The sequence below is a fragment of the Lepisosteus oculatus genome, chromosome 9, assembly GCF_040954835.1.
Source record: "Lepisosteus oculatus isolate fLepOcu1 chromosome 9, fLepOcu1.hap2, whole genome shotgun sequence".
Lineage (NCBI taxonomy): Eukaryota > Metazoa > Chordata > Actinopteri > Semionotiformes > Lepisosteidae > Lepisosteus > Lepisosteus oculatus.
Genome location: NC_090704.1, coordinates 8,504,936 through 8,518,531, shown reverse-complemented (window position 1 = coordinate 8,518,531; position 13,596 = coordinate 8,504,936). Strand labels below are relative to the sequence as shown.

The following is a 13,596-nucleotide window of genomic DNA, read 5'->3' as shown; positions in this document are numbered from 1 at the left end:
GCAAAACAGATAATGGAATGATGTAAGGGGTGCATTTTTTCAAGAATAATAGTCACATTCTGTAGAGTCATTTATTCCATCAGCAGCTGTGTAAACACAAATAAATTATGTAAATTTCCTACACATTAAAATATAGCATTCTTTTTTCACTTTTTAGAAAATAGTGAAACTCTCATAAGGCCCTTTTCCCATGATTATGCAAAACTCATTACTCTTTATATGGCACAAACAACCATTAGAAAATATTAATTCTCCTGTTCATCATACTAGATTTCAAGTTTGGTTTTATCACCATTTCCAGGTTTTAAGTAATTCTCTGCATTAAGGTAGATCCCATTAAAACTAGACAAAGTTGATTTATTGTACTAAAACATTATGCAGATTGTGCCACCTTATCCACATAAAACAATTACTGGCTGACTAGTGTAAGAACGATGTGGCTCGGTAAGTTTTCCACAGCTTTTATGTCCGAAGTTGAACTATACAACTATATTTAAAAAAGTACTGGTTCTTAAATTTTGATTAATGTTCTTAATTGGATTTAATTCTAAAGGAAAACGGGACTTAAATTAAAAGGTTCCTCTTGGCCTCGTCAGTGTTCTTCCAACTGATTGGCAATGGGGACAATGTCTGTGCAACTGCAGCTGATCCTCCACAAGGTGTCACCAGTTACTCTCATCTTCCCAGTTCAGGTCATCACTATCGCCCCAGCCCGAAGCTTCCGTCTGAAAAATTTAAACAAACCGAGTCACAGCATGATCTCACCTTCTGAAGAATACTCTATAAATTGCGTCATCAATTTGTTCAACATATGTTTCAGAAATATGGACTATATGGACTATAGTATCTTTAACTTTTTAGTAAAGATGTGGCATTAATCTTTAACTTTAAGATGTATGGTCAGAAGAGTTTAGCAGGCCCAAGGGCTCTTCTGTTACATTTTAACTCAAGCTTAACAGACTTACATAAAATCAGCGGGTCAAAGCAGTTCTGCAAATTTTGCTTTAGACATTTTTCATTAGTACTATTCAATTTTACTACAACAATATTCTCAATTGGTTATTGATCAGAGACAGAATTACCTTCCAGACATGCACATACAGTAAATTACCTAAAATGCCAAAACAAGGATAGAATTCTGTTTTTTTAAGGAGATGCTAAGGATTGCAAGGCTTAACTTAAATTCCTCTTAAAGTGTCAGAAACATGGCAGCAATATCCATGAATTTAATGTAAGACAAAGTCACAATTTTCAGCTGTGCAAGTTCAGCTTATCACTCTTGAAACCTATATTTATCACAGTTTAAACTTCCAATATGGAAAAGCCCAGTAACTCCTATACAAGACTTCACAGCAAAAACCTGTCAATTTGAATATCTATTTCAAAATAACAGTTAAATCCGTTAAAAAGTAGAACTGTTAAAAGCAAATTCTTAGGAACTCACGATTGCAAAAAAAGAAAGACGGGTGAGAATAAACGAATGGCATTCTTTAAATCAAATCGTCTCAGGTAAAACTTACATCAGCCAGGTCAGCTGCAGCAAACTTGGCAATAATTGTGAGTCTGTCTGTTGATGATTCCTGATCCAGGAGCTCCGTATGCCCTGAAGGAACAGCCAGTGAAGATCCAAAAACGGCATCTGTCCTTTCAGAAGTGAACATCAACGTGGCTGAAGACAACTTGATCTCGGGGGTCATGTCCGCAAAGAAGTCCATTTCAGGATCTTTCTCGGGTTTCTTTCTGATTTCTATTGTGAACTCCTCGCCTAAGCCGCCACTGGTAACTTTTTGCATCTGGCTTGGTTTGGCAGAGAGGTGTACTACGTCATTGTCCCAGTCAGTCTGTTTTTTCTCATCTTTAGGTTTAGAAGCTGAGCTAAGCTTTAAAGCGTTGGATTTCTTTGTAGGTCCAGGGAATGGGTTCTTTGGAGGATCACCCAGAGGTGAAGCAGTAGAGTCGCCTGCTGATCCATGGGATGCCTGGTGTGAAGTCATTTCAGATCCATGATTGCATGTTTCCAAATCCTCCCAGGGCTCCTCTTCCATGTTGATGTCCCTTGTGATGTTCACTGTCTTCTGGGTGTCCACTGGCTGAACACAAAGCTCCACAGTTTTGTTCTTCTCCATCTCCTCGGCATCACTCCAGTCTGGCCATTCTTCACCATCTCTGGCAATGCTCCCCAGGCCATGAAGATTCTCCTCTCCAGCAGAGATGGGTGGTCTTCTGTCATTGAATCCATTCAAGGGCAATTTCTTCAAATCTCTATTAACTGTTGGAGATGAACAAAAAATCCATATTCAAGTGTGAAAAACACACACATTTCAATTTAATCACAATAGTTGATTTATTTGCAGTTGATTTTGGTCATTTAAGTGTTTTTGCACTTAAAAGATATTAAGAACAAAATATTCCACTTTGGAAAAGTGTTCAGAAATACTGTACTTGTTATCAAGAGCGCATATTTATCCGTTTATATTCCTTTCAGCAATACTGTGAACAGTTCTCCCTCACACCTGTAGGCTGGTACTCACCTGTTTTCTTTGGCACTTGCTGTGACTGCGCTATTGAGCCAAGAGAGCCCATGTTCTCCAGCACAAACTCTGCTGCTTCAGAGGATTTAGAGAAAAGCTTCAAGACTTTAGAGGGCTGGGACACCTGCGTTTTGAAGCTATTGACACTGTGAACCGGAGAGCCTTGAAAAGAAGAAAACAGTTAATGATATTCCTTAGAAAGCACTGTGCGCTTTAAGGAGCACCAACATAACAAAACGCTTGTCACATGCAGAGCTTTGTCTAGTTTTATTTAGTGTCTAGGACTCTGCTGCAGTGCTTACCTTCAGGTGTGACCTCAGTTGATTTGGTGAAGTTGGGTGTGGTTCGTTTGAAGACCTTTGATCTTTCTCCCCCAACTACCACATGAGCTCCAAGTAAAGGGACCAGAATCGCTAGGCTCTGCAGGGTCATCGCGACCAGACAGTCATTTGTGTCTCTCATACCAAGCAAAACCTTCAGAGAGAAGGGGGAGACACTTAGGGCTTGCAAAATAAAAGGCATGGTTACAAGGACTCTATGTACTGATTTTAAACAAAATATCTATCAGCTGTTACTATCCATGGGACATATGTGTAATTCTAGAGAATGTTAAAAGAACTTCAGGTTTCTTTTGTAAAACTAACACTATAATTGGCAAACTACTTTTGTCTCCAAAAAGTACAAAAGACGTTTACTGAGAAAACCACATAATACTGGTCTCTCACTCAATGATTATTACACTATGCCATTGAAACCTACAGTCTACATTCAAAAAGTGAAATGCACCGGGACTTCAAAAACAGACCTGAGGTAGTATTTGATTCTTCAGTTCTTCATGTGAGAAGAGCTCTGCATAGACATCAATGTGGGACAGCAATACCATCCTGACATGCTCCTCATTAACTTTAAACAACTTCAGCAGCTGAGGAATTACATATTTACGATACAGAGACACCGAGAGGAGACATTCCTGACTGTTTTCACTGGAATCTGTTAACACAAACACATTTAAAGCATGAGACCTTCGCATATGACACACACTGCTCTTGATACAAATACAGTATAAAGCATGGCTCTAAAATGCTTCTGTCGCTGGCATTGACTATCAAAACCAACAGATCAAAACAGTTTTTTATAAATGAACTGCTCATAGTTTTGCACAAATACATTTTTTGGGCTGATATGTTTATCTGAAACAACTTACAATTTACAGCTTTCAGTAAAAAGACCTAGTTCAAGCTTTCCAAAAGGATTTTAACCTAGAACCTTCCAGTTATGCTTCCACAGCTCTAATCACTATTCCACGCTGCTGTCGAAACCCTTGTCCAACCCACCAACCTCCAGTCACAAATTACAAACCCATTGAAGACCTTCAGAAGATTCCTTCTGGGCACAATGTCGAAGCCTTGAGGAAGCAAAATGCTACCATCAAGGATTAGCCAGCAGGCTGAAGTTTGATTTAATTTGAGTCTCAGAGAACATTGTCAATATTGCTAACAAGGTGTGTTTACTGTATAAAAGCTATTACCCTTCTTTGGCATGAGCAAATGGGGTAGAAAACTTTTAACGGCTGTAGGTTCTGCAAACACCAGTGAGTTTAGAAGTTTCGGGATGAGGCGTGAAGCAATCAGCTCTTCAGGAAGATTCTGAACTCTGTCCAGGAGAAACCTGCAAGAGAAAACCATGACTCTTTCAATTGAAAATCTGCACAATGTTTGTTGAAACAAATTCAAGTATCTTAAAAAAAGCTTTTTTTTTAACAAAAGCCAAGATCACTCTTGCCAACAGGTGCAGTCTTCCATTTTATTTTTGATCCTGACAACTATTAAGAAATATATTCTGGGTATACCACACTGGATATAACATTTAACTAGTCTTATTGCTCACTTACTTAAAAAATTCGTTCTTCTCCTCTTCTGTTTTTAGAGTCAAACTCTTCAGAAAATTCACCACCTCAAGGAAGTCATTCCTGTAAAGCACATGAGACATCATAATACTACAAAGGATTTATACCAGTAATGAATAACCAAAACATTTAAGGGATATCTTGAATTTCTCAGCAGCTCTAAATCTCTGATGAATTCATTGATCTACTTGCTTGTTTTTTCTTTAAGTCCTAAGTGTTAAGAATACCCTACTTTAAGGGGAGTGTCTCCAGCAACTTCTGCATACAGAATTTAATGCAGCCTCTTCTCAACTTTTCAACTTGCTTGACATTATTTCTGACTAAACAGATCAAACTAGTTGATTGATTGACGATGACCTGACACAGGTAGGAATAATAATGTATGAGACACACCCACAATGTGAATTTTTCCTTCTGCAACATTCCTGAATGAGAGCAGGGTTGACACTAATTACAAATCCCATTTGATATTCTAAAATGTATACATTTGCTTTCAACTCTTAAAGGGGAACTGCAACACTATTTATTTATTTTAGGGTTAGAAAGAATCAGCACTGATGAGTGCATTTGAAACTATGATAAAAGTAAAATGTAAAAAGTAACTTGTAAAACCTCCAATTTACATAACAAAATATGTTACATTTCAGTTATTTAGAACCAGGCAACAAAACTTTCAATGACGTGTAGCAGTTACATTGTAAAGAAGCAGGCTTCTCTTTTAATCCAATAGAAATATTGCTCTCAATTTTGATTTACTTTTGCCAACAAATACTACTTTATGCAAATCATTATGGAACATTTCTGTGGTGAATTGTCTACTGGACAACCTGTACTTCGCTCATACATCACATTAGTCATTACAGTGACTAGTGAGCAGGAAGGGCTGCATCACATCGCAATTCGTGGGAACTCTCACTCTCACCTTTGGCAAGACCAGGGGTTTGCGACAACATGTCGACTTTAACAACATAACAACATTATTGGCCCTATACAATTTCTTGCATTATGATTTACAGTACTTTCATAAAGTTCACAATTTTGTGCTTAATTTGAAATTTGTTAAGTTTTCCAATACTATCAACGAATTCATTTTGTTACCAAGATTTAGTAATCAGACTGAGAAATTAGGACTGCAGCTCTCCTTTAAACAGAACTCAGTCAGTCTGTGATTAAGAACTCAACTGCAGCAAAAACCAAGAAGTCACAGTGTTCCTGTAGGATCAGGGTTCCACTGCTTTAAAATACCAGTGCTAATTGATGCCTTTAATTGATCTCCTTGGCTGACTTCATGAATACCTGTTTTTACACTGTCCTTGGATTTCAGAATAAGTGACCTTTAGTGTACTGTTTCCAACATGTTTAGGACCGAGCAGCTCTTAATAGGGTGACCAATTTATTAATTAACACCCAGTTGAGTATGACACTGTAAGAAACAGTCCTAAATAGTGTGCTTTTTTCCCATAAAAATTCAACTGTTTACATTTCAGGTAACAACTGAATGACGGGAATTCTAAAGCTGGGAAGTTGGTAGACAATCAGAAATTTAAATATGTTTCAGAAAAATTAAACCGATTAGCCTGCAAATAACAATCTGGCTGGAACAAAACCCAGATGGGACAGTGGTACCCAGGATCTGAGAGGGGAACCACTTGTATACATCAAAAAAAGATTAAGCTTTTCAAAGAGTTAATTGACAGATGCTTCTTTACCACTAAACAGGCAACATCAACATACCTGAAAAAATCATGTTTGAGGAGGCTGCTGAGAGCAGGCCGAGCTGAAGGATCAGGGTTCAGCAGGCTTCTCTGTAATGTATTTCGGAAACTGTCCAACAGCTCTTTGGAAGCTGAAATCAGGTAATCAGTTTTTGCAAGTTCAAGCAAGAACAAAAAAATCACTTTGATTATAGTGAAATTGCAGCAGTTCTTCCATTTTTTGTAATCTGCTATAATTCCTCTTCATTCGTGGATCACTTTCATAATGAAACACTAAATATTTTTAGCACAAACTTCACTGCACATAGAATGAGAAGAGAGCTACTTGGCTGTACACTGCAAAGTGTGAAGTTATAAAATACTGACTTTACTGGTGACTCCATGAATGATCTCATTGCACATCCAGCAGCCATATCACCCTGCAACTAACAACTGGCAGCCCACTGAAGCTCTGCAGGTGTGAGCCTGGTCACTACCTGGATTGGAGACCTGGGAAAAACTAAGGGTGCTGTTGGAAGAGGTGTTAGTGGGGCCAGCAGGGGGCGCACTCCCTGTGGTCTGTGTGTGTCCTAATGCCCCAGTATAGTGACGGGGACACTATACTGTTAAAAAGGCACTGTCCTTCGGGTGAGTTGTAAAACCGAGGTCCTGACTCTCTGTGGTCATTAAAAATCCCAGGGTGTTTTTCGAAAAAGAGAGGGGTGTAACCCTGGTGTCCTGGCCAAATTTCCCATTCGCCCTTACCAATCATGGCCTCCTAATAATCCCCATCTATGAATTGGCTTCATTTCTCAGTTCTCCTCCCCACTGATAGCTGGTGTGTGGTGAGCGTACTGGAGCTCTATGGCTGCTGTCGCATCTTCCAGGTGGGGCTGCGCATTGGTGGTGGTGGAGGGGTGTCCCCATTACCTGTAAAGTGCTTTGAGTGGAGTGTCCAGAAAATACATCAAAAGTGTAAGCAATTATTAATTATTATCCCTTTGTTAGTGTGTGAGTAGTGGTTTGACAGTGCTGTTCCAAGTCTTATAGTCACTCAGCCAAATTGATGTGATAAAAGGTAGCAACAAAAGGACTCACCATAGTCATTTAGGAGTGGGATTAAGTTCTCCACCACCAATCCGAATGAAAAGGCATCTCTGGCATGTCCGTGTTTATCAAGCAGCATTTTAAAGCCTTCAACCTGGAAGAGAAAAGAACCCATTCATAAGAACCCATTTCATCCAGAGTGCGGCAGAAATGGACGTAACCATTTGCCTACCAAAGGAGAAAGGTACGCAATAAATAATACAGTTTAGAAACAAATGCAAAGTGTGTAGAGGAGCAGACAGCAACCTTTTAGACAGATCCTTAATTACCTTTTCTTCAGGTGGAACCACCCTCTGTTCTCTCACAGACCCAATGCTGCTAAGAAACTGTAAAAACAAAGATGTGTTATTAAGATCTGTACATACTCTAGCCTGTCACATTTCAAAAGCTTGCAGAAACCATTATTACAGTGGTGTGAAAAAGTGTTTGCCCCCTTCCTGATTTCTTATTTTTGCATGTTTGTCACACTAAAATGTTTCAGATCATCAAACAAATTGAAATATTAGACAAAGATAACACAAGTAAACACAAAATGCAGTTTTTAAATGAAGGTTTTTTATTATTAAGGGGAAAAAAAAATCCAAACCTACATGGCCCTATGTGAAAAAGTGATTGCCCCCCCCCCGTTAAAACATAAATCAACTGTGGTTTATCACATCTTTGGAAAGCTGAGTTCAATTTCTCTTGCCACACCCAGGCCTGATTACTGCCACACCTGTTCTCAATCAAGAAATCACTTAAATAGGACCTGACTGACAAAGTGAAGTAGACCAAAAGATCCTCAAAAGCTAGATATCATGCTGCGATCCAAAGAAATTCAGGAACAAATGAGAAACAGAGTAATTGAGATTAATCAGTCTGGAAAAGGTTATAAAGCCATTTCTAAAGCTTTGGGACTCCAGTGAACCACAGTGAGAGCCATTATCCACAAATGTGGTGAACCTTCCCAGGAGTGGCTGGCTGACCAAAATTACCCCAAGAGCGCAGCGACGACTCATCCAATAGGTCACAAAAAAACCCACAACAACATCCAAAAGAACTGCAGGCTTCACTTGCCTCAGTTAAGGTCAGTGTTCATGACTCCACCATAAGAAAGAGACTGGGCAAAAATGGCCTGCATGGCAGAGTTCCAAGACGAAAACCACTGCTGAGCAAAAAGAACATAAAGGCTTGTCTCAGTTTTGCTAGAAAACATCTTGATGATCCCCAAGACTTTTGGGAAAATACTCTGTGGACCGACGAGACAAAAGTTGAACTTTTTGGAAAGTGTGTGTCCCATTGCATCTGGCGTAAAAGTAACACAGCATTTCAGAAAAGGAACATCATACCAACAGTAAAATATGGTGGTGGTAGTGTGATGGTCTGGGGCTGTTTTGCTGCTTCAGGATCTGGAAGATTTGCTGTGGTAAATGGAACCATGAATTCTGCTGTCTACCAAAAAATCCTGAAGGAGAATGTCCGGCCATCTGTTCGTGACCTCAAGCTGAAGCGCACTTGGGTTCTGCAGCAGGACAATGATCCAAAACACACCAGCAAGTCCACCTCTGAATGGCTTAAGAAAAACAAAATGAAGACTTTGGAGTGGCCTAGTCAAAGTCCTGACCTGAATCCGATTGAGATGTTGTGGCATGACCTTAAAAAAGTGGTTAAGGCTCGAAAACCCTCCAATGTGGCTGAACTACAACAATTCTGCAAAGATGAGTGGGCCAAAATTCCTCCACAGCGCTGTAAAAGACTCATTGCCAGTTATCGCAAATGCTTGATTGCAGTTGTTGCTGCTAAGGGTGGCCCAACCAGTTATTAGGTTTAGGGGGCAATCACTTTTTCACACAGGGCCATGTAGGTTTGGATTTTTTTTCCCTTAATAATAAAAACCTTCATTTAAAAACTGCATTTTGTGTTTACTTGTGTTATCTTTGTCTAATATTTCAATTTGTTTGATGATCTGAAACATTTCAGTGTGACAAACATGCAAAAAATAAGAAATCAGGAAGGGGGGAAACACTTTTTCACACCACTGTATATAAACATTTTTGCTGTATTATTGTATTTAAAATTTTAATTAACTTTGAACTAAGCTTTGCATTTGTGAATATGATATAAATCCAGTGAATTAATGAATCCTATTCAGGTCTTTACTGAATCATATGTTAATACTTTATTTAGAGCCCATACTTAAGAGCTCATACTTTGGGCTAATGTTATAATAATGTTAATTCTCATACTAAAACCAACTATGACAAAATGCAACATATCAGATATTTGCTTCACGGTTCATGTTTACTAACTGCAAATACTGAGGACAACAGAGACAATAGAGACAACAATTAATATCATCACTAATCCTTTTAGCTAATCATAAAGTGGTGAAGAACTCCCTTTATAGATCTGCCTACAATAAAAGTGCTTTTGACCATTGTTGAGGTTTTTGTTTACAATCATAAATATTAAACAACTAAAAAATGAAGTAATAGTTCTTTTGGAATCTTGATAGGCCCTACATTTGGTGGAAAGTGATTGGATGCCAATCACACTTAATTTCATCCCAAGGCCACAATTCACAATCGTTACCAAAAATGAATGTACCTGTGGCCCAACAGATGTTAAGGGGTTAAGCTGATGCAGCTGCAAAGGTACATACAGACATATTTAATCCACCAGGACAGTCTAAACATTTCTCACCTCAGGGGAGGCTTCAGAGAACTTGCAGACGGTCTCCATCCCCCCAAGTTTCCAGTGACCGTCGTCACTCACAAAGACTGATGACGAGCACACATTGTTATGGCTGGATTTACCCTGAAGTACAGACAAGCCAGGTTCAGTTAAAGGCAGATAAAAGGAGAAATCCCCACACCAGGCAGGAGTGTGTTACCAGAGCACGGACGAAAAAACTGAGATGTTGTCACATGTGATTGTTTTGTGAAACAGACTACTTTTTAAGTCAGCATGTGTAAAAACTGTTCCTAGGTTCTACAGTTACATATATTTTCTTGTGTCTGTAATTGGTACAGCACTGCACTGTGGAGTAGTGGTTAAGGCTCCCCATTGGAGGTTGCAGGTTCAAATCCCAAGTGAGGATACTGCTTCAGTACCCTTGAGCAAGGTACTTTACCCCATGTCACTCCCATAAACCCAGCTGTGTACACGGTCACCAAGGTTTATATGTAAAAAAAGCAACTGTAAGCTCTGTGAGTCACACTGGATAAAAACATTAAACAAATTAGTAATACAATGTGCTATTACTCTATGAGGGAAAAGTATTTTTTTTCAATCATTTTGTTTAATGACTTGAATGAAATCTGTGCAAGGAACAACTCTTGCACAAGTGGTATGCATTGTCATTAGTGTAATTTATCACTTGCTAATATATTTAAATAAATTACAGTCATTAAAACTTTCATTCACGGTATTTTTGCTATTGATAAGTTATCAGAAAAGGTGCAGCATTTTCTCTTGGACAACCTGGAAGTGAAGTGTTTGGGGAAAAGGTGCTTTCGGCCAGCGCAAACTAACTCGGTGTGCTGAAGATCTCTGGTGGCCAGCTAGGCGAACGACTCTTACTCTGTCGTGAAGGAATACGAGGGCCTGCAGAATGTCGTAGAGTCCGGAACAGATCTCCTCTGGAGACAGGCTCTCCAGCATGGCTTCCAGTGGCTGCACGTGTTCCGTTACCAGATGGATTCCCCCAGCCTGCACTGTGCACGACAGGAAACGCAGTAGGCAGGGGTGACGCAGGGTCTTCAGGTGCTGCCGTGTGAACCAGGTAAGAGACCACATGAGTTGAGCAGGTAAACACTTACATTCATCCGTATGAGCGCTCCATGGCATGTCAAGAGTGTAGCTGTTCATCCTAATGTTTGCAAACATCAGCACAAAGGTCATGAATTGGGGCCATTCATGACTTTTCCCCAGCCAAAATAATTAAACCTATTCCGATTCCATAACCAAAATTGACACAAAAAGATTTAAAGGTAAGTCTGTCTTGGAAATTCACTAAATATGATGCTCTTAATCTAAATCACCTCTGATTAACCCAGTGGTGCCCATCTTTTGAAAACCACGCTAATTATTTATACAACTGTATACAATTATCCATTTTATTTTGACAAAATCATCTTAGCAACCACACAAATTGTCTTGGATTTCAAAATTCCTCTAAACCCAGGATGACTGTTGGGCCCAGGGACCAAGGCTGTCCTTCACTTTTACCCTATTTCAATTCACTGCTTCTTCTCCTTACCTTAGCAGCCTTGTTAACTTTATCCTCGCTGTCCGGCCTGTAGACGAAGACTGAGGCTGGCTTCCCATCTTCTAGGAGGGCAGAGTACATGGTGAGTCCGGATGGGAGGCTCAGCTGACATTCCTCCAGGGTGCAGCTCTTCAGTGTGCTGCTGTCCGAGCCCATGGTCACCCCAGGGAAACAGCAGTCCTTCTCCCGGTCTCTGCCAGTCAATCACCCAGCACAATGACTAATGATGCTCTGATGGAATGAACAACTGATGAAAGTATCTGAAAGCCTGGAAGACCGGGCAAAACTACACCACACCACTGTGCAAACTTAAATGACTGCCAAAGATCCTTCCACCAAATACTGAGTTAAGGTGCAAAATTCTTATGAAGAACTTCACTATGAAGTGACTCCTCGACCAGTCATTATATGCAGCGCATCAGTTTGGTGACCACCATCACAGAACGCTTTATGCAGTCCCGATAGAATAGTGGCACAGACGCATGCGGAGAGTACAGCAAAATGCAGAAGTACAGGTAATTGTGTTTCAGACTGCAAAACTTAAATCAACCAAACATCGTCGACCCGAAATAAATCCGTTAGAGATCATCTGAGTTTCTGCATCTTCAACGAACAGTAGTTCGATTAGTAGTGCCAATTCTGAAGATCTGATTCATTCCTTGTACTAAGATTTGAGCCTTTTGGCGTTATAGTTGATTGCAAAATGCATGGTCTGGAATCCAAAGACGGAAATTGCATACTAATAACCCCTCGTGTTAGGTGACTAACAGATGGAAACGTGTATTTTGCAATGGCCGCGGATTCTGAAATACACTGCACACCCGTTAAGAAACAAATTACACAAAATGAAAAATGTATTGCGACCGTCTGGTCTATCCATCTGTTCTGCTAATTTAAGCAAACTAGAAGGACTGTGTGGTTTATTCTTCATTGTTCGATATGACACATATTCCACTGAATTAAGTTACCTGTGAATAAATATTTACTTCTCTGAGCAGTACTTGCTCAGCTACCACTCCACTGTAGACCTCCTTGTTGTTTTAACAGGCTTTTCTACTGACTTCAGATGGTCACGCCATTGAAACTGCCGCCGATCTGAACTGTTTCACGCCTCATAATCGGTGAATGAATTCCATTTTGGTGGCGAAAACTTAACAAACACGTCTTACAGTTCTGAGCTTCCTGTGTTTCGACTGTAAACACCGGTTCTTCCTGTCAGGCGAACCGATTCTACCAACTCTGGAAAGGGAGTGGTTTTAGCTTTGTGGGTTAAACTCGGTGTTACTAAAATAATTAAACGTGGTTTTTAACTTATACCAAACGATATAAATATTATTAAATTGGACCTGTTCAAGCAATGTTCTTCTAAATCGTCACACTGTCGATGCACTGAGTATCACACACCTCTCTTATTCACCAACATGGTCGGTGCCGATTTTACACAGTAGTGCTTGTGCACAAGGGCACTCGAGCTTGGAGAGGTACTTGGTTTGGCTGTACGGTTAAACCAGGATAGACATGCAATACCGATACTTGATGTTGTGTTTAATAAATGCTCATAGCTGTAATTGAACCACGATTTCTTGTCTCAAACAATCCCTCTTATTCATTGTAATTGTATTATATACAGTTTAATGTCTTGCTGTCTTACAGCCAGCAGCCATATCACCCTGCAACTCACATCTGGCATCCCACTGAACTCAGCAGGTGTGAGCCTGGTCAGTACCTGGATGGGGCACCTCCTGGGAAAAACTAAGCTTGCTGCTGGAAGAGGTGTTAGTGGAGCCAGCAGGGGGGCGCTCACCCTGCGGTCCATGTGAGTCCTAATACCCCAGTATAGTGACGGGGACACTATACTGTAAACAGGCGCCGTCCTTCGGATGAGACGTAAAACCGAGGTCCTGACTCTCTGTGGTCATTAAAAATCCCAGGGCGTTTTTCGAAAAGAGAGGGGTGTAACCCCGGCATTCTGGCCAAATTTCCCATTGGCCCTTACCAATCATGGCCTCCTAATAATCCCCATCTATGAATTGGCTTCATTACTCTGCTCTCCTCCCCACTGAGAGCTGGTGTGTGCTGAGTGTTCTGGCGCACTATGGCTGCCGTCGC

General features: G+C 40.2%; 1 protein-coding gene across 2 annotated transcripts; it reads right to left on the bottom strand.

The window, feature by feature from the left end:
• Positions 1–57: 57 nt before the first annotated feature.
• Positions 58–12,693, bottom strand: scyl3 (SCY1-like, kinase-like 3). Of its 2 annotated transcripts, none has more exons than XM_015355093.2 (14): positions 12,456–12,693; positions 11,479–11,718; positions 10,800–10,985; positions 9,921–10,034; positions 7,508–7,564; positions 7,230–7,332; positions 6,172–6,283; positions 4,423–4,500; positions 4,060–4,199; positions 3,337–3,521; positions 2,834–3,005; positions 2,532–2,693; positions 1,521–2,269; positions 58–725 (listed from the first exon to the last, which is right to left on the bottom strand). In XM_015355093.2, the coding sequence occupies exons 2-14, from the start codon at positions 11,641–11,643 to the stop codon at positions 663–665; spliced, it is 2,286 nt and encodes a 761-aa protein (XP_015210579.2). In that variant the 5' UTR covers positions 11,644–11,718; positions 12,456–12,693; the 3' UTR covers positions 58–662. The 2 variants fall into 2 exon arrangements, with proteins under 2 accessions (XP_015210579.2, XP_015210580.2); XM_015355094.2 differs by having other exon boundaries at positions 11,479–11,680.
• Positions 12,694–13,596: the final 903 nt, after the last annotated feature.

Coding starts and splice junctions, on each gene's coding strand:
- scyl3 (XM_015355093.2), bottom strand. CDS start 11,643: ATGGGCTCGGACAGCAGCACACTGAAGAGCTGCACCCTGGAGGAATGT. Junction 3,522..4,059: donor TTTGCTCATGCCAAAGAAGG/GTAATAGCTTTT, acceptor TTGTGTTAACAG/ATTCCAGTGAAAACAGTCAG. Junction 2,694..2,833: donor AACTGAGGTCACACCTGAAG/GTAAGCACTGCA, acceptor CTTCTTTTCAAG/GCTCTCCGGTTCACAGTGTC.